Raw genomic sequence first — 25761 nt, 5'->3', positions numbered from 1 at the left:
TAACATACAATGGGGCTCCAATACATCTGGCAGCAGACTTTCTGTGAAAACCTTACATGCCAGGAGAGAGCAGCATGACATATTTTAAGAGCTGAAGAAAAAAAAACTTTTACCTTAGAATAACATATCCTGTAAAAATATCCTTCAAACATGAAGGAGAAATAAAGACTTTCCCAGACAAACAAAAGCTGAGGGATTTCATCAACACCAGACCTATCCTACAGGAAATGCTAAAGGGAGGTCTTCAATCAGAAACGAAAAGGACATTAATGAGCAATAAGACATCATCTGAAGTTACAAAACTCACTGGTAATAGTAAGTACACAGAAAAACACAGTATTATTAACACTGTAATTGTGCAAACAACTCTTAAGTAGAATGACTAAAAGATGAACCAAACAAAAATAGTAATAACTACAACAACTTTTCAAGACATAGACAGTACAATAAGATGTAAGTAGAAACAGCAAAAAGTTAAAAAGCAGAAGGACAAATTAAAATACAGAGTTTTTATTAGTTTTCTTTTTATTTGTTTGTCCTTTGTGCAAGCAGTGTAAAGTTGTCATCAGTTTAAATAATGGGTTATAAGATGGTATTTCCAAGCCTCATGGTAATCTCAAATTTAAAAATATGCAATAAATACACAAAACACAAAAAGCAACAAATTAAATCATACTACCAGAGAAAATCACCTTCACAGAAAGGAAGACAGAAAGAAAAGAAGAAAGAGAAGACCACAACAACAAGAAAACAAAATGGCAAGAATAAGTCAATAATAACATTGAATGTTAATGGACTAAACTCTCCAATCAAAACTGTTATGGAAAGAACTGTTATGGAGCAGTTCTCCCCATTCCCACCCACATCATTTTTCATCAACTCTATATGAGCTAACGGCCCCCAAATGCCTTAGGCTGAGCATTCCTTGGGGTGAGGTCCCTTCTTGCTCAGACCCTAAAGACAAGTAGTGATACTGTTTTTGCCTGTCCAGTGTTTCCTAACAGGCCTTCAGTCTCCAGAGTGGAGAATCTGCCTTTGTGTGGGGTATTAGTAAGAAAATCTAGGAGCCAGATCCAATCATCTCTCACCCTGCTGCATCCAGGGAATGTGCATGTGACTTAGACTCAACCAACCAAATGCTCTTTCCTTGCATGGGAAAATTTGTGTGGGAAAGGCGGGGAAACAGAGATGGCTGTAGTACCACCAGAGGTCATGAGATGGGCAAGCTGACCTTTTTCTGCTCAGAGACTGTTATTGTGGTTCTTGGGGACTTCCTCTTTGTTTCTTGGCTCCTAACTGTTCTCAAGCCTGATTCGTCAGCTCCCTTCTACTCTGTCAGTTCCCTGACAGTCTTTCAATAAGTCCCTTTTACTTAAGTTAGCCAGATTAGTTCTTAAGCTTTTAACCAAGAATGCTTCCTGGTGGAACAGAGCCTCTCTCACCCTTGTGGTTTGGCCAATGGAGAAATGAATCTCTTGGGGGGGCAACCTTGAACTTGGCTGTGTTTCCAGGCTTGCTTCAATGTAGCAGGCTGGTCTTAGGGTACCAGCTTGGCTACCAGGGCCCTTCTCAGTAGGATCATTATGCCATGAATTGGTCTTAAATGTGACTTTCTCTCGGTCTCATGTAGGATAGTTGACACTGGCAAAGACCAGCTTCCCAGAATCAGACACAGAGGAGACGGCTTCTCTAGGACTCTCCAGTGACAAGCTAGTGCCAGTTCTGTGGTCAAGGGTTGACATGGGTTAGGAACAGAGGTAAATAAACTCTTGAGCTGCTGGAAATTTCCATCTGTGCATCCCCAGCCTCCCCTACATCTTTTCCTTTTTGTGTAAATTTCCATTCCTGGTAAGGATGGACACATGGAGAAACCCATCTTTTTTAATACAATGTCATCCCAAAAAAATCACTTGGAGGGGTGGTGGCCCAGAATTCTGCATCCAGGGGCTTAGTGTAGACTTCTCAGGCTGGCCTGGAGGTGGTGCTATTTGCATGTGGTCAGTCTGAGGTAATAAAGATGCTACCAGGGTATTGGATAAGATTCACTAGCTGAACTTCACTTTGCATCTCTGTAATTGGATTCAAGAGGTTAATTAGTGAAAAACAGGTGAATTTCACATAATCTTTGGAGTGGTGCAGAGGACTTTCTAACACAAAACTCAGAGGCTATAAAAAGACAAGATTAACAAATTTGACTGCAAAAAAATTTCAAATTTCTATATTTAATAAACCAGCAGAAAACAAACAGCAAACTGAGAAAGAGTAGCAACTGCTGTGACAAAGAGATAATTTTCTTAATATACAAAGAGCTCTTACAAATAAATCCAATTTAAAAATGGGAAAAGGACCGGGCATGTGGCTCATGCCTGTAATCTCAGCACTTTGGGAGGCCAAGACGGCTGGATCACCTGAGGTCAGGAATTCAAGACCAGCCTGATCAACATGGTGAAATCCCTGTCTCTACTAAAAATACACAAAATTAGCCGGCTGTGGTGTTGCACACCTGTAATCCCAGCTACTTGGGAGGCTGAGGCAGGAGAATCACTTGAACCTGGCAGGGCAGGATGCAGTGAGCCGAGATCGTGTCACTGCACTCCAGCCTGGGCGACAGAGGAGAAAAAAAAAAAAAGCAGTCATTTCATTGCAGGTGCCTCCAGTAATTGCTCTGTGCAAACATATACAACTATTCTATCACAGACCATTAAGGGTGTCTCTCTCCATTTTTAGATTTTCCGCTTGAGTTTCCAGGTAGTTTCTCACCTGTTTTCAAGCAGGGTTGGGCAGCCGTTTCTTCAACAGCGCCAGCCGTAGGAACACAAAGATGGAGGCCAACCTCCCACACCTGGGCATCCTCCCTTCCCCCATACTGAGATTGACAAATAAGCAACCCGGTGATCAGTACTAAAATGGAGACATCAGCCAGGTGCGGTGGCTCACACCTCTAATTCCAGCACTTTGGGAGGCTGAGGAGGAAGGACCGCTTGAGCCCAGGGGTTCGAGGCCAGCCTGGGCAACATATGGAAACCCTGTCTCTATGAAATGTAGATCCTGTCTGTGTGTGTGTGTGTATGTGTATAAATAAATATATATATACAAATACATACATATATATTTAAAAAATAAAATGCGGACGTCCAACAGGTGTACTATGGGCGGGGTCTCTGCCTGGTGAGGTGGTGATGACAGGGCAGGATCCACCCAGGAGGAGCTGGAAGAATGGGAGTTCCGCGGCAGAGGAGGCGGGGCAGGGCGTTCCTCCAAACACAGGAATACCACGTGCGAAAACAAAGGGGTGTGCGAAGACCGGGTGCATGTGTACAGCTGCAAACTGAGGGAACGGCGCCAGGATTGGGCAATGAGGATTTGTTTCCCGATGGATTCCCTTCCCGCCCAGGGTCCGCTCTCGCCGGTCGAGGGTGCCTAACAATACTCCTTGCCACACGGTTCGCAGCTGAAAAGGTCCTTCAAGTCCGGCCATCCAACTTTCACTTTTTATAGACAAATATACAGAGGCCTTAGATAAGTGAAATGGCTTGTCTCGGGTTACAGCTCCGGGCAACACAGGGTTTCTGACGGTCAGTCTGCGGATTTTCCTGCCTCTGGTCCGCAGGCACTGCCCAAGCTATCAGCCCCAAACCCTGCTCCGGGGACCGCGGTCAGGTTCGTCTCTGGGCGGACTACATCTCCCAGAATGCCTTGGGCCCAGCCTCCCTCCTGCCGCCCGGCTGGGTGCCGTCTCCACCAATAGAAAGGCATAATTTCCAGGGCCGTTCTCGGCAGCCAATGAGCGCGGCGGTGGGCGGGCCTCTCCCGTCCATTGTTCTCGGTGCCCCACGGGCTTGAGCCGGGGTGAATCTGGAGGGGCCGGTCCGAGCCCAGGGGCTCTTTTTCACGCGAAGCAGCCGCTAGAGCAGTACCTGGTCTCCCGAGAGGTGAGCAGGAGAGGCAGGCCTGGAGCCGCGCGGACCCCGGGCAGTAGCCCGAGGTGAGGGAATAGCGGGCCTGGAGCCAGCTGCCGGCAGCTCTGCTGGGGGAGGGGCGTCGGGGTCGCGCTCCGTGTCCTGCGGGCCCTGCAGCCCCGATATACGCGCCGGCTCCGCTCCGCCAACCGTCCCGGACCCGTCTCCCTGGCGGAGAGCTCCTTGCGTCTCCTACCGAGAAGCGCAGGCTTTGGACGGGAAGGGGCATTCGACGACATCCCGCGCAGCGTACACGTTTTACTGATGGGGAAACTAAGGTTCAGAGGGGGCGTGTCGTGCCCCAAGTCAGACCGCAAATTAGCTGACCGGGCACACTTTTTCCAGGCTCCCAAGTAGGAAGAGTTCTCTTATACCATATGCCAGTGTTTCTTCTAGTCATTTGAGTAAATACACGTTGAGAGCTTCGGTTTTCCCACTAGGTTTTATTTTCTTTTTGTCCTTTTTTTTTTTTTTTTTTTTTAGGTTTTGTCAGCTTTTCTCCCCTTTTCATTGAGGGAGGGTTGTTAGTTGAGTTTTTATGATGTAGTAATGATTTTTTTTTAATTTTTTTATTTTTGTAGAGACTGGGTCTCACTCTGTTGCCCAGGTTGGTCATGAACTCCCGGCCTCAAGCCATCTTCCCTTCTCGGCCTCCCAAAGTGCTGGAATTACAGGCGTGAGCTACAGCGCTTGGGCTAAAAATAATTTTGTATTGCTTTTATAATATTTTAAGTCGTTTGCAGTTCCACTGCTTTCAATATTTTGTAGGTGCCGTCCCGTTCTTTTTTCCTGTGAGTCCATTTTTTTTTTTTTTTTTGAGACGGAGTTTTGCTTTTGTTGCCCAGGCTGGAGTGCAATGGCCTGATCTCCGCTCACCGCATCCTCTGCCTCCCAGGTTCAAGCGATTCTCCTGCCTCAGCCTCCGGAGTAGCTGGGATTACAGGCATGCGCCACCACGCCCGGCTAATTTTGTGTTTTTAGTAGAGACGAGGTTTCTCCATGTCGGTCAGGTTGGTCACGAACTCCCGACCTTAGGTGATCCGCCCGCCTCAACCTCCCAAAGTGCTAGGACTACAGGTCTGAGCCACCGCGCCCGGCTGTGAGTTCATTTTTAAAGGGAATTGAGGACTTACTGTGTCTATGGTTTTTCTGCCCTGCTGATTTTGTGTTTATCCATTATTTTCATATCAGAAGGATTATCTTGAATCATTAATGATTAATCTTTGTCAGTATAATTTTTAAAATATTAAAAACATACAGCGTAATGCGCAGATCTTAAATTTCATATGTTTGCTGTTGTGCCGCCATTGCCAAATGAAGATATTGAAAATTTCCATCATCCCAGAAGGCTCCTTTGAGCCCCTTTCCTGTCATTACCACCCAAAGGTAGCCATTATTATAGCACAGTTTCTTTTCTTTTTTTTCCTCTTTTTTTTTTTTGAGATGGAGTCTGGCTCTTTCGCCCAGGCTGGAGTGCAGTGGCACGATCTCGGCTCACTGCAACCTCCTCCTCCCAGGTTCAGGCAATTCGCCTGCCTCAGCCTCCTGAGTAGCTGGGATTACAGGCGCCCACCACCATGCCTGGCTAATTTTTGTATTTTTGGTAGAGACGGGGGTTTCACCATATTGGCCAGGCTGGTCTCGAACTCCTGACCTCAAGTGATCCGCCTGCCGAGGCCTCCCAATGTGCTGGGATTACAGGCAACCGCGCCAAGCCTATAGCACAGTTTGTAATACACGCTACTATATGGGTGTGTCATAGTTTATCAGCCATTCCCTGCTGCTGGATTTTTAAGGACTCAATTTTTTGGTTATTTTTTTAAGATAAAGTACTGAGGGGCCGAGGCTGGATTGGAGAGTATAGGCATGTTTTAAACTTCATACTTAAAGTATGGTAATAATGCAGTTGAGATACTGCCTTTCTTCCAATGAAGCTCAGAGTGCTTTGACATCTGATCCATTGCTAATCCTTAAGATGTCCCCATAAAAACAGAAACATGAGTGTTATTATCTTTATTTATTAGGTGGTCACCGAGTTTGGTGACTAAGTTGTATGTTAGGTCAAGGTCACACAGTGCAAGTCTAAACTGACTTATGAGAGTCCTCAGTATTTCAGTCATGAGTTTTTCCCGGGGACTTTGCATTTCTGATGTTTTGGAACAATGCTGTATTTTTTGGGATACTTTTTTTTTTTTTTTTTTGAGACAGAGTCTCACTGTTGCCTGGGCTGGAGGGCAGTGGCGAGATCTCTGCTCGCTGCAACCTCCGCCTCCTGGGTTCAAGAGATTCTCCTGCCTCAGCCTCCCAAGTAGCAGGGACTACAGGCCCCCGCCACCACGCCTGGCAAATTTTTGTATTTTTAATAGAAATGGGGTTTCACCATACCTCAGGTGATCCGCCCACCTCGGCCTCCCAAAGTGCTGGGATTACAGGCGTGAGACACTGCGCCCAGCCTTCTCTTACCACAGAGAGATGTTTTCAGGAATAAGCCATTTTTTCTTTAAAAGGAACAGGAAACGTCTGTTGGTTTGCATATGTAAGGACCACTTGGTGGTCTGATCTGGGCTTTTGTGAGTTAGATTGCTTTAGGACAGTCTACCTATAGATTATGGTTCTCTTTTTCATTTCTCAGCGGGACTACTTGTTGATATTTGACAAGGGAAGTGTCTTACCTGAGAGCCTGGCTGGAGAAGACTTGAGTCCAAGGCTTGAAGCCTAAGTGATTGCCCCAGGACTGTGGATGATGGCTGCAGAGATCCCGAGAGTGACCACTCCGCTGAGCCCCTTGGTCCAGGTGCCTCAAGAGGAAGATAGACAGAAGGAGGAGGTCACCACCATGATCCTGGAGGATGACTCCTGGGTGCAAGAAGCTGTGCTGCAGGAGGATGGCCCTGAGTCTGAGCCCTTTCCCCAGAGTGCTGGCAAGGGCAGCCCCCAGGAGGAGGTGACCAGGGGACCACAGGGTGCACTCGGCCGCCTCCGAGAGCTCTGCCGGCGCTGGCTGAGGCCAGAGGTACACACCAAGGAGCAGATGTTAACCATGCTGCCAAAGGAAATTCAGGCTTGGCTGCAAGAGCATCGGCCTGAAAGCAGTGAGGAGGCAGCGGCCCTGGTGGAAGACTTGACCCAGACCCTTCAGGACAGTGGTGAGACGCAGAACCTCATAGGGAGAGGGCGGGAGCACCCTTCCAAGGTAGAGGAGTGTGGTGTTTCGGACGGGGAGAAGGTGGTGTCCAAGGCAAAGTTGGGGGCCAGCGCCATCCCTCTGCTCTGTCTGCAGGCAGTCAGTGTGTTCATCAGCCTTTTAGTGTCCTCACTGTGTGCACTGTCAGCTCCAGAACTGCTTGGAGGGTCTTAGAGCTACATTTGAATTGTAAGCACAGTTTTTACTTCTGTGTTTATTTGGGGTGATTGGGAAGGTGATGGAAGTTAAACAGGAGGAGATGGAGACCCCTGGCACCTTCACTTGGTTGTGCAAGAAACATCCAAATAGTTCTTGCAATTAGAGAAAACAATCTGATATTTTCAACATGATTTTTTTTTCTTTTTTCTTTTTTTTTTTTTTTTTTGAAACAGAGTCTCGCTCTGTCACCCAGGCTGGGGTGCAGTGGCACAATTTTGGCTCACTGCAACCTCCATCTTCTGGGTTCAAGCAGTTCTCCTGCCTCAGCCTCTTGAGTAGCTGGAATTACAGGTGCGCGCCACCGCGCCTGGCTAATTTTTGTATTTTTAGTAGAGACGGGGCTTCACTATGTTAGCCAGACTGGTCTCAAACTCCTAACCTTGTGATCCGCCCACCTCAGCCTCCAAAAGTGCTGGGATTACAGGCATGAACCACCACGCCTGGCCCCAAAGTGGTTATTTTTATGAAACCAAGAGAAATGACAAGTAAATCAGCTAATAATTAGGGACTTTCTGTGGTATAAAGTAATCCTGGGCTCTTAAAATCGTAATTTCAAACTTGAGCTCTTTGCAGTAGTTACTCTATTTTTTTTCCGGTGTTACTAATAAGTATTGGGATCTTGGCTTGCCGTTTAACTGCTGTGTCTCCCTCCTGGTTTTCCGTTGTAAAGTGGACTCACTTGACCAAATATTTACTTCAGATGTACCTGTGCCTTGAGGGCTGTCTCAGGGCTCGAAGGATATGGCTGCCTTTGTGCTGATGAAAACTACGGAAGTTCAGAGACGGGAGCGTGGAGAGGAGAGGTCAGGTCAGAGAAGGCTTCCTGGAGGAGGTGACACCTAAGCAGGAGGTTGTAGAAGGGAGTAGGGTGTGGCAGCTGAGAGGAGCTGTGCTGAGCAGAGGCTTGGAAGGGCAGAGCCACGGTAGTTTATACCTTTGGGTGACAGGAGAGCTGGCTGATTGGAGTGGCAAATGTGTTTTTAGGAAGTGGTAGGAGGTAGAGTTTGGGGGAAGGGTGGGTGAGGGCTTGGACTGAATGTCTTTGGCCTCAGCGGGTTCTTGAACTAGGGCCCCAGGGGGCATGGGAGGAAGCGGAGTTTGGCAACAGGATGTAGGTTTGATTAGGGTAGTGAGAGGCTAGGGGCAGGAGAGTAGCTAGGAAGCTCCCTTGTCTTCGGGTGTGCAGTGATGGGGGTCAGCCCCAGATGGGGCACGTGTGAGAAAGAACTGATAGTCACCATGGCTAGCACTTTCCAAGCTCTTTCTGCAAGCCAGGAAATATGCTTAGCATCTAATATGGAAAACTCATGTAATCTTCACCACCCTGGAAGATAAGCAGGATTATCATCACCAGAGATCCCTTAAGATCATGTGCCTTTGTACCAGGCAGAACCAAGGTTTGAACTTATGTGTCTGAGGACATGGCCCATGTTTTTAAGCGTTGTCACATGTATGATTCTAAGAGACACTTCCTAATGGGTGTTGGAAGTTGGGGATGCAGATGGAATTAAAACAGTGACTACAGAGCATCTGACCTGGAGGATTCAGAGGACTGGGAAGAGAAGAGAAGGAAACTGAAGGGGGTTTGGGGCAGAGACTTATCACAAACTCCAGGTACTGGGAGAATGAGTAGAGCTGTCCTCTGGAGAAAGGGACTGACGCCGAAGGTCTGCAGTGACCCAGCCCTGCCCTGGGCACCTTCATGCCTGTCTCACTAAGAATCCTGTGAGTGGGTGGCATTGTCATTTCACAGATAGGAAATATATGTGCAGGAAGCTCACATGGCTGTTGAGTGGTGGAGCCAGGATTCAAACCCAGACCTGTCTCTTTCTGCATAGAGATCTCAGTTTTGCTTGAAGCAAAGTGCTTGATTTTCTTTGGCCCTGAAAAAATAACTGCATTTTATTCCTCCTATTAAAATAAGCAAACCTGTCTCCCTATTTTACAGCTGTCTTTGCTTCCCTTCTGGTGGAGGTGACCAGTTTGTAATGAACTTCTGGATCTCCAGTCAGATACTGTGGAGGAGAGAGTGATGGAGGGCTGAGGAGAGGCCTCAGGTTGTTATTTGGTTGGGGAGGCACAGAGCAGAGGTTCAGGTCTCAGCAGGTGTCAGAGGTGATTACAGCCCTTCCTATCTAGCTTGCAGCAGGGGCTTTGTGCCTTTCATCTTTAACTGGGCACCTGAGATGGGAACCAGTGGGGACCATCCCAGACACATGGGTTTGTCTGTCCCCTGACTTCTGCCTCTGAGATTGTCTTTGTTGGTCTTTGTTTACCAAACGCCCTGACCTTCCTCATGATTGCTCACAAGAGTCCCTGCATTTGTCTTCATCCCTTCTCAAACATTTACTCGACATAAGGCCGCGTGACCTCTATTCTGTTTGTCCAGCTTATGACCTTTGGACACATTCACCCAGCACAGGACATTTCCAGGCCTGGTTAGTCAGTGGCAGTTTAATGTTTTTCTAACAGGAACCTCTGGGCACTCACAATTCAAGTACCTTCTAATTCTAATGAAGATCGGACCTATATTAATAGATTAAGTAGCAGAGCTTATGTCTCTCTGTGACTGTTTCCTCAGGACATTTTACTCTCCATACCCAGCCCTAATCCAGGTGCATGGAGTTTCTCACCTGAATTCTTGGAGCAGCTGCCAAACTGAACCTGTCTTCAGCTTCTGCCCCTTCATTGCAGCTCTTCCACTTCTACCAGAGTGATGGGGCACTCCTGCTTAAAAACCTTCATAAGCTTTCCAGTATCTACCAAATCAAGCATGACCTCCGTGTTCTGCTTGGAATCTGTGGCTCTGGGACCAAGCGCAGACCTCCCCTGCAGTCTCTTCCCACCCCTGACCCCCCCCATGCTCTATCCCCACTCCATGCAGACCAGATCTTGCTCTTTCTTGAACACAGCCTGTGCTTTTGTTTTTGTTTTTGTTTTTTTTTTTTGAGACAGGGTCTTGCTCCGTCCCCCAGGCTGGAGTGCAGTGGTGCCATCTGGGCTCACTGCAACCTCCGCCTCCTGGGTTCAAGTGATTCTCCTGCCTCAGCCTCCCAAGTAGCTGGGATTACAGGTGCGTGCTACCATGCCCGGCTAATTTTTGTATTTTTAGTAGAGACAGGGTTTCACCACGTTGGTCAGACTGGTCTCGAACTCCTAACCTCAGGTGATCCACCCACCTTGGCCTCCCAAAGTGCTGGGATTACAGGCGTGAGCCACCACGCCTAGTCCTTGCTCCTGGATATTTGGCTTGGAATAGCCTTGTCCCATCTCTGTGATAAAATCCCAGTTGTTCTTTGAGTGCCCACTCGTGGAGACCCTCTTCATAAAGCTGCTCTTAAACCCTGTCCCTTTTCCGCATCCCCAGTTCCACACACCTGGGAGCACCTTTAATCACCTCTGCTAGAAGTCATCTCCCCCAGAACATTTGGATTCTCTCTCTTGGCTTTTTATCATAGTCCACCTTCTTTTCTGTTTATATGAATACTTGTCTAATATTCTAGGAACCTGTAAAATCCTAGAAGACAAGGAACCTTTCTTTTTTCCTTTCTCTTTCATTCCGCCTCTTCCCTCTCTTCCACTCTACTCCCTCTTCCTTTCCCTCTCCCTTCAGTATCATGAACCTCTGAGCCCCACCCTAGAACTCCTGAATCAGACACTTTGAGGGTGGCTGGGCGCGATGGCTCACGCCTGTAATCCCAGCACTTTGTGAGGCCGAGGCGGGTGGATCACTCGAGGCCAGGAGTTCAAGACCAGCCTGGCTAACATAGTGAAACCCCATCTCTACTAAAAATACAAAAAAAAATCAGCCAGGTGTGGTGGCATGTGCCTGTAATCCCAGCTACTTGGGAGGCTGAGGCAGGAGAATCGCTTGAACCTGGGAGGCGGAGGTTGTAGTGAGCTGAGATTGCGCCATTGCACTCCAGCCTGGGTGACAGCAAGACTCTGTCTCAAAAAAAAAAAAAAAAAGAAGAAACTGTGAGGGTGATGCCCAGCATTCTTCTAAGTGATCCTGATTCAAACTCCAGTTTGATAACCTCTGCCCTAGACCTCTGTAGACCTCTGGTTCTCAAACTCAGCCGCACATTAGAATTACCTGGGGGCCTGGAGCCTACTCCAGGGATTCTAATTTTCTGATTTAATTGGTTTGGGGCATGGCCTGGGCAAGGGAGTTTTGAAAGTGCCCAGGTGGTTCTATTATGCAGCAAAGTGTAAAGACCACTGCCATAGAGCTTTGTTCTTCAGGGGGTGGTCAGTGGGCCAGCAGCGTCAGCTCACCTGGGAGTTTTTTAGACATAGGACTGTCAATCTCACTCAGCCCCATTGAAGCAAATTTGCATTTGACAAGATCTCCAGATGATTCCTATGCTCTTTGAAGTTTGAAAAGCACTACCCAGGAGAGGAATAGAGGTTATCAACTTCAAGCCTACTCTTGTCCAACAGTTGAGTGAGAGAGTCACAGCTGACCTCTCCAGCCATCCTTAGCATCATCTGGCTTTCAGCCATCAGAGGCAACAGGTGATTTGTTTTGAGCTTGCTGCCCCAGCAAAATGCTCCCTTAATGACCACAAGTGAACACATACATTCATTTGTCTCAGCCAGAAAGGGAGTGGAGAGTGTTAGAGCTTATGTCTTTTTAAAGCTACAATTCTTAGCTTCAAAACAAAATTACTTTAATATATATACACATATATATATATATCTATGATATATATCATATGAGATATATATATATCTATGATATATATCATATGAGATATATATATATATCTATGATATATATCATATGAGATATATATATATATCTATGATATATATCATATGAGATATATATATATATCTATGATATATATCATATGAGATATATATATATATCTATGATATATATCATATGAGATATATATATATATCTATGATATATATCATATGAGATATATATATATATCTATGATATATATCATATGAGATATATATGAGAGAGAGAGAGACAAAGTCTCACTCTGTCAACCCAGGCTGGAGTGCACTGGTGTGATCATAGCTCACTGTAACCTCGAACTCTTGGCCTCAAGTGATCCTCCTGTTTCAGCCACCCAAAGCACTGCGATAACAGGAATGAGCCACTGTGCCCAGCCCAAAAATTACTTTTAATTTACTCAAATATTTGAAAAGTATACCAGACAGAATTCTTAGGGAGCAGTAACGTTATACCTATGAAATGTTTAGCATTCATTTATTTCACCTGATAACAGTCCATTGGTGTTTTTATCAGCAGTTAGTCTTTCAAGCAGCCAGAGTTGAGGGGGAACAATGCTCCCAGTCCCACTGGGCTTGCCAGGGCAGCGCTCTAATGCGGAGAGCCCCAGTGAGAATGGAGCTGGGCATACCCTATATCGGAACCACTTCTCTATTTTAGACCAGTGGCTGAGACACAGGGGTAGGTCACAATCAGGCAGGAAGGGGCTGGGGAAGAATTTTGAGCCAAACACACACCAAAGCACCAAAGATTGTGACCAGTTTATTTCATTGTTACAGCAAAGTCAGGTCTATCCCCTATTGACATGAGTCTTCCCCATGTTCATTCTGGTATGCTCTATGGTGCAGGAGAGAAAGAGGAGGCCTGTGGCCAGGCGAGGACACGCAGGGCCCTGTGAATGGCCATGGGAATTTGTGCTGTGCACGTGAGGCCAGAGCACACGTGGCAAATATGAGAAGTACAAGGACCATGGGCTTGGATTGAGCTACAGTGGCAGCTTTTGTCCACTGACAGATAAGGGGAGAGGTCCTGTGGCCCTTCAGAAACTGTTCCAGTGAATGATTTTTGGACAGTGGTCAAATCATTTTGAAAAAACTAAAATTGGATACCTACTTTGCAGCTTACAAAGAAATAGATCCCTGCTTTACAAGTTACACAAAAATAGTTCCCAGATGGATTATAGATCTGTAATAGACAGGATATAAAATGACATGTGAGAGAATATTTTTGTAATCTTAGCATGCGGAAAGGACTTTCACGTTTGTTTGACAGGAACCTCTAGGCACTCACAATTCAAGTATGAAGTGTGAATAAGCAATACAGAAGTCATCAAAGCTAGATTGGACTCAAAACAGAAGTCTTTCTTTTTTTTTTTGAGATGGAGTCTCACCCTGTCGCCCAGGCTGGAGTGCAGTGGCGCCATCTTGGCACTGCAACCTCCGCCTCCCAGGTTCAAGTGATTTTCCTGCCTCAGCCTCCCGAGTAGCCGGGACTACAGGCACCCACCACCACTCCTGACTAATTTTTGTATTTTTAGAAGAGATGGGGTTTCACCATGTTGGTCAGGCTGGTCTCGATCTCCTGAACTCAGGCAGTCCACCTGCCTCTGCCTCCCAAAGTGCAGGGATTACAGGCGTGAGCCACTGCACCCAGCCAAAACAGAAGTGTTTCATATAAAAAACGATGCTGTGAATCAAGTTAAAAGACAGCATACATACTAGGAGGAAATATTTGCATCCAAGTCTGTAATGTAGCAGATCATGAGTCAAAATCCTTGATCTACAAGATCCTCTGCAAATTCATAAGAAAAGTCAACCAAGTGGAATAAAAGGTAAAAGATATAAACAATTTAGAAATGAAGAATTAAAAATTATGAAAATATGTTCTGGCCAGGCGTGGTGGCTCACGCCTGTTATCCCAGCACTTTGGGAGGCCAAGGTGGGCGGATCACGAGGTCAGGAGTTCAAGACCAGCCTGGCCAACATGGTGAAACCCCGTCTCTACGAAAAATACAAAAAAAATTAGCCAGGCATGTGGTGGTGTGCACCTGTAATCCCAGCTACTGGGGAGGCTAAGTTAGGAGAATTGCTTGAACCCAGGAGACAGAGATCACGCCACTGCACTCCAGCCTGGGTGACAGAGCAAGACTCCGTCTCAAAAAAAAAATTTTTTTTTCTTTTTGATTAGCCAGGCATGGTGGCACACACCTATAGTCCCAACTACTTGGGGGCTGAGGTGGGAGGATCACTTGAGCCTGGGAGGTCAAGACTTAAGTGAGCCGAGATCCCACCACTGCACTCCAGCCTGGGAGACAGTGATATACTGTCTCAAAAAACAACAACAGACCAGTCGTGGTGGCTCACACTGTCATCCCAGCACTTTGGGAGGCTTAGGCGGGTGGATCACCTGAGGTCAGGAGTTTGAGACCAACCTGGCCAACACAGTGAAACCCCATCTCTACTAAAAATACAAAAATTAGCTGGGAGTGATGGTGGGCGCCTGTAATCCCAGCTACTCAGGAGGCTGAGGCAGGAGAATCGCTTGAACCTGGGAGGCAGAGGTTGCCAAGATCGCGCCACTGCAGTCCAGCCTAGGCGACAGAGCGAGACTCTCAAAAAATGCAAAACAAAACAGAAAACAAGAACAACAAAAAAGTGGATGTCTGGGCCATCCAGCCTCTTACTCATAAGCCTGCTTCCTCAGAAGCCGCCTCCCTACATCTGCTCATATCCACAGAATATGGATCTCTTGGCATCCTGGAGTAGCCAAAGCCATTTCTATCAGTAAAATTTTTTTTTTTTTTAATTCCCAGCTGCCACCATCTCCTCTCATCTCCATTCACAACATGGTAAGAATATTATTTTTGTATCTGACCAAAACCAGTTTCTGAGTTTTCATTTTCTTAATTGGCCACCAATAAATAAAGGAGGGACTCACCTGCCCTTGAACGTGCTCTGCTGTGTGCTCTGGATCTCATAGGGGCCAGCCTTTCTCAGGGAGCCGGGAGGGGGCCAGGGATCCCTTATTCTTCCCAGCTCAGTGACTTTTTCCCATTTTGGAGGCCCTTGTCAGGCAGATCACCTGAAGGGCCACTCTTTTCTGTCCTGTAGAATGACTCCTGTGTCTCTCTGTTCTCAGAGGGCAACTTGTGAAGAACTGCCAACCCTCCTTTGGTCTTCGCTGGATGGCAGCGGTCTTTGTAAAGATAGGACTGGTCTTTGAGCAGTACAGTGAAGGGGTTATTGGGCCTGGATTCTACTTAGAGGGACCTCTGTAGTGAGGTTTATGATATTTATGTTATACAGCAGTGTAGAAATGACCTTCTAAAGGCTAGGAGCGGTGGCTCATGCCTGTAATCCCAGCACTTTGGAAGGCCGAGGCAGGTGGATCACGACGTCAGGAGATCGAGACCATCCTGGCTAACGCGGTGAAACCCCGTCTCTACTAAAAATACAAAAAAATTAGCTGGACGTGGTGGCCGGCGCCTGTAGTCCCAGCTACTCAGGAGGCTGAGGCAGGAGAATGGTGTGAACCCAGTAGGCGGAGCTTGCAGTGAGCCGAGATCATGCCACTGTACTCCGGCCTGGATGACAGAGTGAGACTGCATCTCAAAAGGAAAAAAAAAAAAAGGAAATGACATTCTAACCAAAATTGGGGTTGGGAGGAATAAGGTGGTCTTATAGGACATGTTCGTTGATTGTCTTGTTTGTAATACCCGGGAGTTCAAAGACTTGACATTTAAAAGAAGATAGCCCCATAAATTAAGTATCACACTTAAAGGCTGCCAGATTTTAAAGAAATTCTTTCATATGTTCATCTAATAGTTTGATGCTGCTATTTGGTTTTTTGTTTTTTGTTTTAACATTTAAATCTTAGATCCATTTGGGATTTGTCCGTTTCTGGGTCCAGCTTGAATTTTTCCATTTGAATTGAATTTTTCCAGTTTTCCCTAACTAGTTCTTCCAGCATCATTTATTGTTATGTTGTGTCTCTTCTCCATGGATTTAAGAGGCCAACCATATTGTATGCTAAATTTTCATAGTCATTATACAGATTCTCTTTTCTGTTCTCCTGGCCTGTCTATTCATGTTCCACTTGTATTAAATTCTGAACTTACATATCTATTGAATCTATTTCTGGAGTTTTTATTCTGTTTATTTGGTCTGATTATTAATGTTTTAATTATTGAGATTTCATGATGTTTTTGTTTTTGTTTTTGAGACAGAGTCTCGCTCTGTTGCCCAGGCTGGAATGCAGTGGCATGATCTCGGTACACTACAACCTCTGCCTCCCGGGTTCAAGCAATTCTCCTGCCTCAGCCTCCCAAGTAGGTGGGATTACAGGCGCCCACCACCACACCCAGTTAATTTTTGTATGGGGTTTCACCATGTTGGCCAGGGTAGTCTAGAACTCCTGACCTCAGGTGATTCACTTGCCTCGGCCTCCCAAAGTTTTGGGATTACAGGCGTGAGCCACTGCACCCGGCCGAGATTTCATAATGTTTTAACATTTGACAGAGATAGTCCCTCTCCCTCCAATTTTAGTCAATAATCTTTCTTTTCTTTTTTTTTTTTTTTTTTCTTTTTTGAGATAGAGTCTCACTCTGTCACCCAGGCTGGAGTGCAGTGGCATGATCTCTGCTCACTGCTGCAACCTGCACCTCCTGGGTTCAACGATTCAACGATTCTCCTGCCTTAGCCTCCCAAGTAGCTGGGATTACAGGCATGTACCACCGTGCCCAGCTCATTTTTGTATTTTTAGTAGAGATGGGGTTTCACCATGTTGGCCAGGCTGATCTCGAACTCCTGACCTTGTGATCCACCCACCTCCGCCTCCCAAAGTGCTGAGATTACAGGTGTGAGCCACTGCTCCTGGCCGCTTTTTTTTTTTTTTCCAGAGACAGAGTCTCACTCTGTCACCCAGACTGGAGTGCAGTAGCGTGATCATAGCTTACTATACCCTCAAACTCCTGGCCTCAAGCAGTCCTCCCACCTCAGGTTCCTACGTAGCTGGGACTACAGGCAAGTGCCAACACACCCAGCTAATTTTGTTATTTTTTGTAGAGATGAGGTCTTGCTGTGTTGCTCAGGTTGGTCTTGAACTCCTGGCCTCACGCAATCCTTTCACCTCAGCCACCCAAAGTGCTGGGATTGCAGGCAAAAATCTTATCTTTCTTAATGTTTATTTTTACAAACCTCTACTTCAGCTGCATGCTTTACCAGTTTTAAATGTGAATTCTTTGAACTCTCAGGTTATTACAGATGAGGCAATCAATGAACATATCCTATAAACCACCTTATTTCTCCCAACCCCAGTTTCGGTTAGAACGTCATTTCTACACTGCCGTATAACATTTACAAGCTCTGTAATCACCCTAATTGCCATGGTAGTTTTCGTCTTCATTCTAAAGTTAAATTTATTAGATGTTCACCCCCCTAGCAGTCCATTAATTTGTGTATGTTCAAAGCTGTTTGCCTATAGGTTTATACTTGAAGGACGGTTTTGTCGAATATAAAGAGATCTTTTTTTTTTCCCTGAGATAGAGTCGCCCAGGCTGGAGTGCAGTGGCGCGATCTCAGCTCACTACGACCTCCGCCTCCTGGGTTCAAGCAATTCTCCTGCCTCAGCCTCCCGAGTAGCTGGGATTAGAGGCACGTGCCACCACACCCAGCCTGAATATAGAAAAATCTGAAACCAGTTGATTTTCTTTCCCCTTGTAAGTGATTTGATCCTTTTGTTGTTGTCCACTGGTCTCACTGTTAGCCACCCTGGGTTAGTTTTTGTTGGCCCATGGTACAGCTTTCACAGGTTCTTATATCCTTATAGGTTATATCTTTAAGTATTAGTTCTTTTTTTTTTTTTTTTTTTTTTTTTGAGATGGAGTCTCGCTCTGTCGCCCGGGCTGGAATGCAGTGGTGCGATCTCAGCTCACTGTAACCTCTGCCTCCCGGGTTCAAGTGATTCTCCTGCCTCAGCCTCCTGGGTAGCTGGGACTATAGGCATCTGTTACCACACCCAGCCAATTTTTGTATTTTTTTAGTAGAGACGGGCTTTCACCATATTGGCCAGGCTGGTTGCGAACTGCCGACCTTGTGATCCGCCTGCCTCAGCCTCCCAAAGTCCTGGGATTACAGGCGTGAGCCACCGCACCTGGCCTTTAAGTACTAGTTATATTGCTTTGGTTTTTTGAGAACTCAAGTTATGTTTACTGATTCTCCTTTTGCCTAACTTCTGTTGCTATCTTTTTGTCTAAGATGGGGTCTCACTCTGTCACCCGGGCTGGAGTCCAGTGGCTGCAGCCTCTGCCTCCTGGCCTCAAGCAATCGTCCTGCCTTAGCCTCTTAAGTAGCTGGGTCTACAAGTGTGTACAGCCACACCTGGCTAATTTTTGTATTTTTTGTAGAGATGGGGTGTTGCCATGTTTCCCAAGCTGTCCCAAACTGCTGGGCTCAAGCGATCCACCTGTCTTGGCCTCCCAAAGTGCTGGGATTACAGACCTGAGCCAACGCGCCTGGCCCTCTGTCATTCTTTTTAATCCTTTTAACCTATTCCTTTGTTTCCATTTCCTGTCACTGCTTTCTTATTTTGGTCCTCTTTTTCCCATTCTGTGCTTTCCAAGATGCCTATTCCCATTGTGCTCCTTTTCCTGTTGTCTTCATTTCTCTGGCTGATTTTCCCTCCTTTCCTGAGTTCTTCTAGTGTACATTTAATCTCTTCCTGTTGTCTCACCATCCCTTCTTCAAGCTCTACTCTGTGGTATTCCTTTATAAAGGCAGTTGCCTCATTTAATTATTTTTATGGATGGAAATGATCACTTTTCTCAGTAATAGTAATTCCTTGGGCCCGGCGCAGTGGCTCAAGCCTGTAATCCCAACACTTTGGGAGGCCGAGGCAGTTGGATCACTTGAGGTCAGGAGTTCGAGACCAGCCTGGCCAACATGGCAAAACCCCTTCTCTATTAAAAATACAAAAACAAGGATCCAGGGGTGGTGGTGTGCACCTGTAATTCCAGCTACTCAGGAGGCTGAGGCAGGAGAATCGCTTGAACCCGGGAGGCAGAGGTTGCAGTGAGCCAAGATTGTGCCACTGCACTCCAGCCTGGGTGACAGAGTGAGACTTCATCTCAAAAAAATAAATAAAAAATACCTTGCTTTAATGTGCATGGGTCAAAGGCTCTTTCCTTCTCTGCTTTCCAGAAACAGCTACCTGCATACATGGCTGCCCTGTGTGATTCCGGTTGCAGCCTCACCTCCTTTGCCTCTCTGAACCAAAGAAGCCAGTCATGCTTACCCCAGTTCCCAAACACAGGAAGTGATATTCTGCCTGAGCTTTCTGAGTTCTGTTCCCTCCCACCCCAGGGCTTTCCATGCTTATTCATTGCACTTTCTTCCTCATTGCTTCTACCCAGTCTGCTGTTTTGGGAAGCCCTGACATGTATTTTGGTGTCTACATATTTTATCTTCTGATCTCACTGAAAATAAAATTGGATTTTACTTGTTTTCCTTGTTGCTTCCGAGCTCATTCGAGAGCTAACCAGTTCTGATTTTAAAACAGCAAAAGCAGCCTTATTAGCTAATGTTACCTATTCAATTACTAAAATCACCCAAAAAAATGTTTTTGGGCATGTTAGTTTGCTAAAAATAAATCAGGGCCTTGGCCGCAGGTTCTTTTAGAAGAGAGATGATAGCAAGGCTCTATGCTCAAAACTTGCCAAAAAACTGTCTTCCGGCCAGACATGGTGGCTCACACCTATAATCCCAGCACTCTGGGAGGCTGAGGCAGGCAAATCACCTGAGGTTGGGAGTTTGAGACCTGCCTGACCAACATGGAGAAACCCTGTCTCTACTAAAAATACAAAATTAGCCGGGCGTGGTGGCATATGCCTGTAATCCCAGTTACTTGGGAGGCTGAAGCAGGAGAATCGCTTGAACCCGGGAAACAGAGGTTGCAGTGAGCCAGGATCGTGCCACTGCACTCCAGCCTGGGCAACAAGAGCAGAACTCTGTCTAAAAAAAAAACAGTCTTCCATGGCCAGGCACAGTGGCTCACGCCTGTAATCCCAGCACTTTGGGAGGCCAAGGTGGGCGGCTCACTTGAGGTCAGGAGTTTGAGACCAGCCTGGCCAACGTGGTGAAACCCTATCTCTACTTAAAATACAAAAATTATCCAGGCGTGTTGGCGTGCGCCTGTAGTCCCAGCTACTCGGGAGGCTGAGGCAGGAGAATTGCTTGAACCTGGGAGGCGGAGCTTGCCCTGAGCCAGGATCGTGCCACTGCGCTCCAGCCTGCGTGACAGAGTGAGACTCAAAAAAAAAAAAAAAAAAAAAACTAAAAAAACTGTCTTGCAGGAAGTTGAGGAAGCACAGAATTCCTGGTTCTGCCAAGTCAGAGTATACCTTGTGCCCCTTGTGCCTGTATCTGTCCCCTAGTGATATGAGGGGTGGGGCTGGAGGGCAGTTCTGTGAACCCACAGATTACCAGCAGCATGTGTGTCAGTGTAAGCATGGAGTGTAATTATATGCCTGTTTTCAACTTTAAAGGTGATCTTATGGCCAGGCGTGGTGGCTCATGCCTGTTATCCCAGCACTTTGGGAGGCCAAGGCAGGAGGATCACTCAAGCCCAGGAGTTTGAGACTAGCCTGGGCAACACAGCAAAACCCCATCTCTACAAAAATACAAAAAAATTAGCTGGGTGTGGTGGCATACACCTGTGTAATCCCAGCTACCTGCAAGGCTAAGGTCGGGGGGTCACCTGAGCCCAGGAAGTCGAGGCTACAGTGAGCTGCAATCTTGCTACTGTACTACCGTCTCGGTGACAGACTGAGACCTTGTCTCAAAAAAATAAGAAATAAAAATAAATGTGATCTTAAATTGACTGAAGGCAAGAGTGGAGCCCAGGTCCTGCCTGAGAGGGGCATGTCCAATTTTATCATGTTCGTATGTGAGAGTTTACATTAACTTACAGAAAATTAATTGAGCATCTAACCTTAAATAAAGTTTATTAGCTTTAATAATAGAAATGTCACTAGGAGTTCTAGCGTGATGGCTCACGCCCGTAATCCCAGCACTTTAGGGGGCCCAGGCGGGCAGATCACCTGAGGTCAGGAGTTTGAGACCAGCCTGGCCAACATAGTGAAACCCCATCTGTAGTAAAAATACAAAAATTAGCTGGGCGTGGTGGTGTGCGCCTGTAGTCCCAGCTACTCTGGAGGCTGAGGCAGGAGAATCTCTTGAACTCAGGAGGCTGAGGTTGCAGTGAGTCGAGATCTCGCCACTGCAGTCCAGGCTGGGTGACCAAGTGAGACTCTGTCTCAAAAAATAGAAAAAAGTGCAGCTTTTTTTAGGATTGAGGTCAAGAGGGAAATTTCCTCCTCAGGCTCATCAAGAGGACATTGTATGGTATAAACAATGTCATCAACAACTTCCTGGCAGCATTAATGTTCCCAACAGCCATTAATTTTTTTTTTTTTTTTCGAGACGGAGTCTTGGCTCTGTTGCCCAGGCCAGAGTGCAGTGGTGTGATCTCGGCTTACCAAAATGTCCACCTCCCGGGTTCTAGTGATTCTCCTGCCTCAGCCTCCCAAGTAGCTGGGATTACAGGTGCCTACCACCACGCCCGGCTAATTTTTTTCTATTTTTAGTAGAGACAGGGTTTCACCATGTTGGTCAGGCTGGTCTCAAACTCCTGACCTCAGATAATCTACCCACCTTGGCCTCCCAAAGTGCTGGGATTACAGGCGTGAGCCACCATGCCTGCTGTCAGCCATTAATTTCTAATGACACTTCTTAGAGTGTCAGCCAGGGCTATGAAGCCAACACACTGTTCAGTAAACACAGTTCTGCCGGGGGTCAGAACAGTGTGATCCAGGCTCAGCTCTCTGCTGCTTTGGCCTCATCCTCGGGTAGATTTTACAGTCCCTCATCTAAGGAAGGGGCTATGTTCTTCTAGCAGTCCTCCCTAATGATTTCTTTTACTCAAATATTTGGGCAGTGGAAGGTTTAACAAGTTCCTGGAAGACATTTTATATTACCAATTAAAGATCTATTCGTGGTCGGGCGTGGTGGCTCACGCCTTTAATCCCAGCACTTTGGGAGGCCGAGGCAGGCGGATCAAAAGGTCAGGAGATCGAAACCATCCTGACTAACATGGTGAAACCCCATCTCTACTAAAAATACAAAAAATTAGCCGGGTGTGGTGGCGGGTGCCTGTAATCCCAGCTACTCGGGAGGCTGAGGCAAGAGAATGGCGTGAACCCGGGAGGCGGAGCTTGCAGTGAGCCGAGATCACGCCATTGCACTCCAGCCTGGGCCACAGAGCTAGACTCCATCTCAACAAAAAAAAATCTATTCATAAGCTCCCACTGCAGACAAATTTGAGGGCTCTTTTAACAATCCGGTTAACTTGCTTCTAGTCATTGGTATACATGCCTAGGGTCCTTATTGCATGGGCTCTGTCATCTTTCCTATGTCTTAAATACAAAGTAATGCAGTCATAAACACCAGATACATTGTTAATACAAGAAATTATTATATAAGCTCCTTTTGAAAGGAGACTGAGCTTTAGAGAAATGTCTATGATACCAATAAAAAAACTCATTCATGCACTCATTACATTGAATTAAGCACCAGGCATTATGGTGAGTGTGGGGGTAATTGGGTAGGTACTCTGTTTATGTCCTTTAAAATTCCCACCTGACCTCATTTTCAGATGAAGACACAGGTAGTGGGGACATGGAACCCAAATCTTTAAGGCTTTGAAATTCTGGGTGATTGCCACAAAGATTATGAGGCCTGACAACCAGTCAGAATGAAATAAGCCTGGGTTGTTTTTTTTTCCTTCAACTTTTAAGTTCAGGGGTACATGTGCAGGATGTGCAGGTTTGCTACAAAGGTAAATGCATGTCATGGTGGTTTACTGCCCAGTTCATCCCACCACCTAGATATTAAGCCCAGCATCCATTAGCTATTCTTCCTGATGCTCTCCCTCCCCCTCCCCCACAGGCCCCAGGGTGTGTTATTCCCCTCCATGTGCTCATGTGTTCTCTTCATTCAGCTCCTGCTTATTGAACATATGTGTGCATGTATCTTTATAATAGAATTATTTATATTCCTTTGGGTATATTTAACCTGATTATTAAAGGCTTTGAGGATTTCCTTGCCTCTTTATGTTCACTGGAAGTTTAATTTTTATAAATTTCCCCCTTAGTTTCCTTTTGTCATCATGACAGGAAGTTGAGTAGACATTGTATGTTTTTCTTCATTGTTTCAGATTTTGAGATACAGAGTGAAAATGGGGAGAACTGTAATCAAGACATGTTTGAGAATGAATCACGTGAGATATTCTCGGAAATGCCTGAAGGTGAAAGTGCTCAGCACTCCGATGGGGAAAGTGACTTTGAGAGAGATGCTGGCATCCAGAGGCCCCAGGGACACACCCCAGGCAAGGACCACGGGGAGGTGCTCTCTCAGGACAGGGAAGTTGGCCAGCTCATAGGCCTGCAGGGCACCTACCTAGGGGAGAAGCCCTACGAATGTCCCCAGTGTGGGAAGACCTTCAGCCGGAAATCCCACCTCATCACACACGAGAGGACCCACACAGGAGAGAAATACTACAAATGTGATGAATGTGGAAAAAGCTTTAGTGATGGTTCAAATTTTAGTAGACACCAAACCACTCACACTGGGGAGAAGCCCTACAAATGCAGAGACTGTGGGAAGAGCTTTAGCCGGAGTGCCAACCTCATAACCCACCAGAGGATCCACACCGGGGAGAAGCCCTTCCAGTGTGCCGAGTGTGGCAAGAGCTTCAGCAGGAGTCCCAACCTCATTGCACATCAGCGCACCCACACGGGAGAGAAACCCTACTCGTGCCCTGAGTGTGGAAAAAGCTTTGGCAACCGATCCAGCCTTAACACGCATCAGGGGATCCACACTGGAGAAAAGCCCTATGAATGTAAAGAATGCGGCGAAAGCTTTAGTTACAACTCCAACCTAATCAGACACCAGAGAATCCACACAGGAGAGAAACCCTACAAATGTACCGACTGTGGGCAGAGGTTCAGCCAGAGTTCAGCCCTCATTACCCACCGGAGAACCCACACAGGAGAGAAACCCTACCAGTGCAGTGAGTGTGGGAAAAACTTCAGCCGCAGCTCCAACCTGGCCACACACCGGAGAACCCACATGGTGGAGAAGCCCTATAAGTGTGGGGTGTGTGGAAAGAGCTTCAGCCAGAGCTCCAGTCTGATTGCACACCAGGGCATGCACACAGGGGAGAAACCCTACGAGTGCCTGACGTGTGGGGAGAGCTTCAGCTGGAGCTCCAACCTCCTCAAGCACCAGAGGATCCACACGGGAGAGAAGCCCTACAAATGCAGCGAGTGTGGGAAATGCTTCAGCCAGCGCTCCCAGCTCGTAGTGCACCAGCGGACCCACACGGGCGAGAAGCCCTACAAATGCCTCATGTGCGGCAAGAGCTTCAGCCGGGGCTCCATTCTGGTCATGCACCAGAGAGCCCATTTGGGAGACAAGCCCTACAGGTGCCCTGAGTGTGGGAAAGGCTTTAGCTGGAACTCAGTCCTCATTATACATCAGCGAATCCACACTGGGGAGAAGCCCTACAAATGCCCCGAGTGTGGCAAAGGCTTCAGCAACAGCTCTAACTTTATCACACATCAGAGAACTCACATGAAAGAGAAACTTTATTGAAGTGGCAAAGAGTGAAAGTGAGGGACTGGCCTGGAGTGGGAGTTGCCACACTGCCCCAACAGTGATTCCCTTTCAAAGAGCTGTGCTTCCTAAACATTCTGGGGGGTTTTGCCAGAACCTTCCCCTTGCTCATCCTCATTTCCAGGACACTGTCATTTTAGTGGTCTGAGTCAAGTCCCGTGTACGTTCAAGAACAGAGCATAGGAGTGGAAGGTCTGGAAAGTTGGGTCTTTTTCCCTTACATTGGGTGACTTGATTGGCCCTGTCTCTCGTGATTCCTCTGTGCCTCAGTTTCCTCTTTGGTAAAATGGGGGGAAATGTTTCTCCATGTGGAATGGAAGACAGCATGGCCCACAATGTGGGCCGAGTCCTCAGAGAAATACTGGAAATCATTGGTGTGGTTCTGGTTGTTTTGTTGTTTTGCTGCCACGTTATTGGGCTAAGGTGCCTTCACCCCAAGCTGTTAGTGTTCCAGGGCTCCCTGCCCATGCTACAATCTGCTCTTCTGGCTTTGGTGTCTTGGGCTTTGATTTCAGGTCAAGATGGACGGGCTTCACCAGTTCTGAGTCACCCATGTGAAGGTAAAGCCCCTTTCTATTTCCAGAAATTGTCAGGAGTACAGAAACTTGAGAAAGTACAACCTGGATCCAGTATCCCAGTGTCCTTTCCATTGGTAAGAGTTGGACAGGGCCTTCAGGAAAGGGGTAAACTGAGGACATTTCAGTGCTTGCTTTTGTCTCTGCCTACTGTCCTGTGGTAGGTCAGCTACCAGGGGAACACATTTGTTCTCATGGGGTTTTGTCTTGGAGAGTGTAGTGAAGTCCGAGAGCCCCAGCTGCCAACCCATGGTGGATGGTAACTTCTGTCTCATCAAGAGTAAAACAGTCCTGCATGCAGCAGGGTGGGTTTGTGCCTTTGGCCCAATGGATACATAGCCCC

The 25761-nt window shown here is 46.8% G+C and overlaps 1 protein-coding gene across 6 annotated transcripts; it reads left to right on the top strand.

The window, feature by feature from the left end:
- The first annotated feature begins 3354 nt into the window (after positions 1 to 3354).
- On the top strand, positions 3355 to 25214 carry ZSCAN2 (zinc finger and SCAN domain containing 2). Of its 6 annotated transcripts, XM_054450997.2 has the most exons (4): positions 3818 to 3932; positions 6592 to 7105; positions 7240 to 7332; positions 23384 to 25214. In XM_054450997.2, exons 2-4 carry the CDS (start codon positions 6700 to 6702, stop codon positions 24820 to 24822), a joined length of 1938 nt encoding a protein of 645 aa, XP_054306972.1. In that variant the 5' UTR covers positions 3818 to 3932; positions 6592 to 6699; the 3' UTR covers positions 24823 to 25214. The 6 variants fall into 6 exon arrangements, with proteins under 6 accessions (XP_054306969.1, XP_054306968.1, XP_054306971.1 ...); XM_054450994.2 differs by lacking the exon at positions 7240 to 7332 and having other exon boundaries at positions 3355 to 3932; XM_054450993.2 differs by lacking the exon at positions 7240 to 7332 and having other exon boundaries at positions 3802 to 3985.
- The last annotated feature ends 547 nt before the right edge of the window (positions 25215 to 25761 follow it).

This window comes from Pongo pygmaeus, chromosome 16 (assembly GCF_028885625.2).
Source record: "Pongo pygmaeus isolate AG05252 chromosome 16, NHGRI_mPonPyg2-v2.0_pri, whole genome shotgun sequence".
Taxonomy (NCBI): domain Eukaryota; kingdom Metazoa; phylum Chordata; class Mammalia; order Primates; family Hominidae; genus Pongo; species Pongo pygmaeus.
The sequence above is the reverse complement of the archived record's forward strand: the minus strand, read 5'-3'. Positions and strand labels throughout refer to the sequence as shown.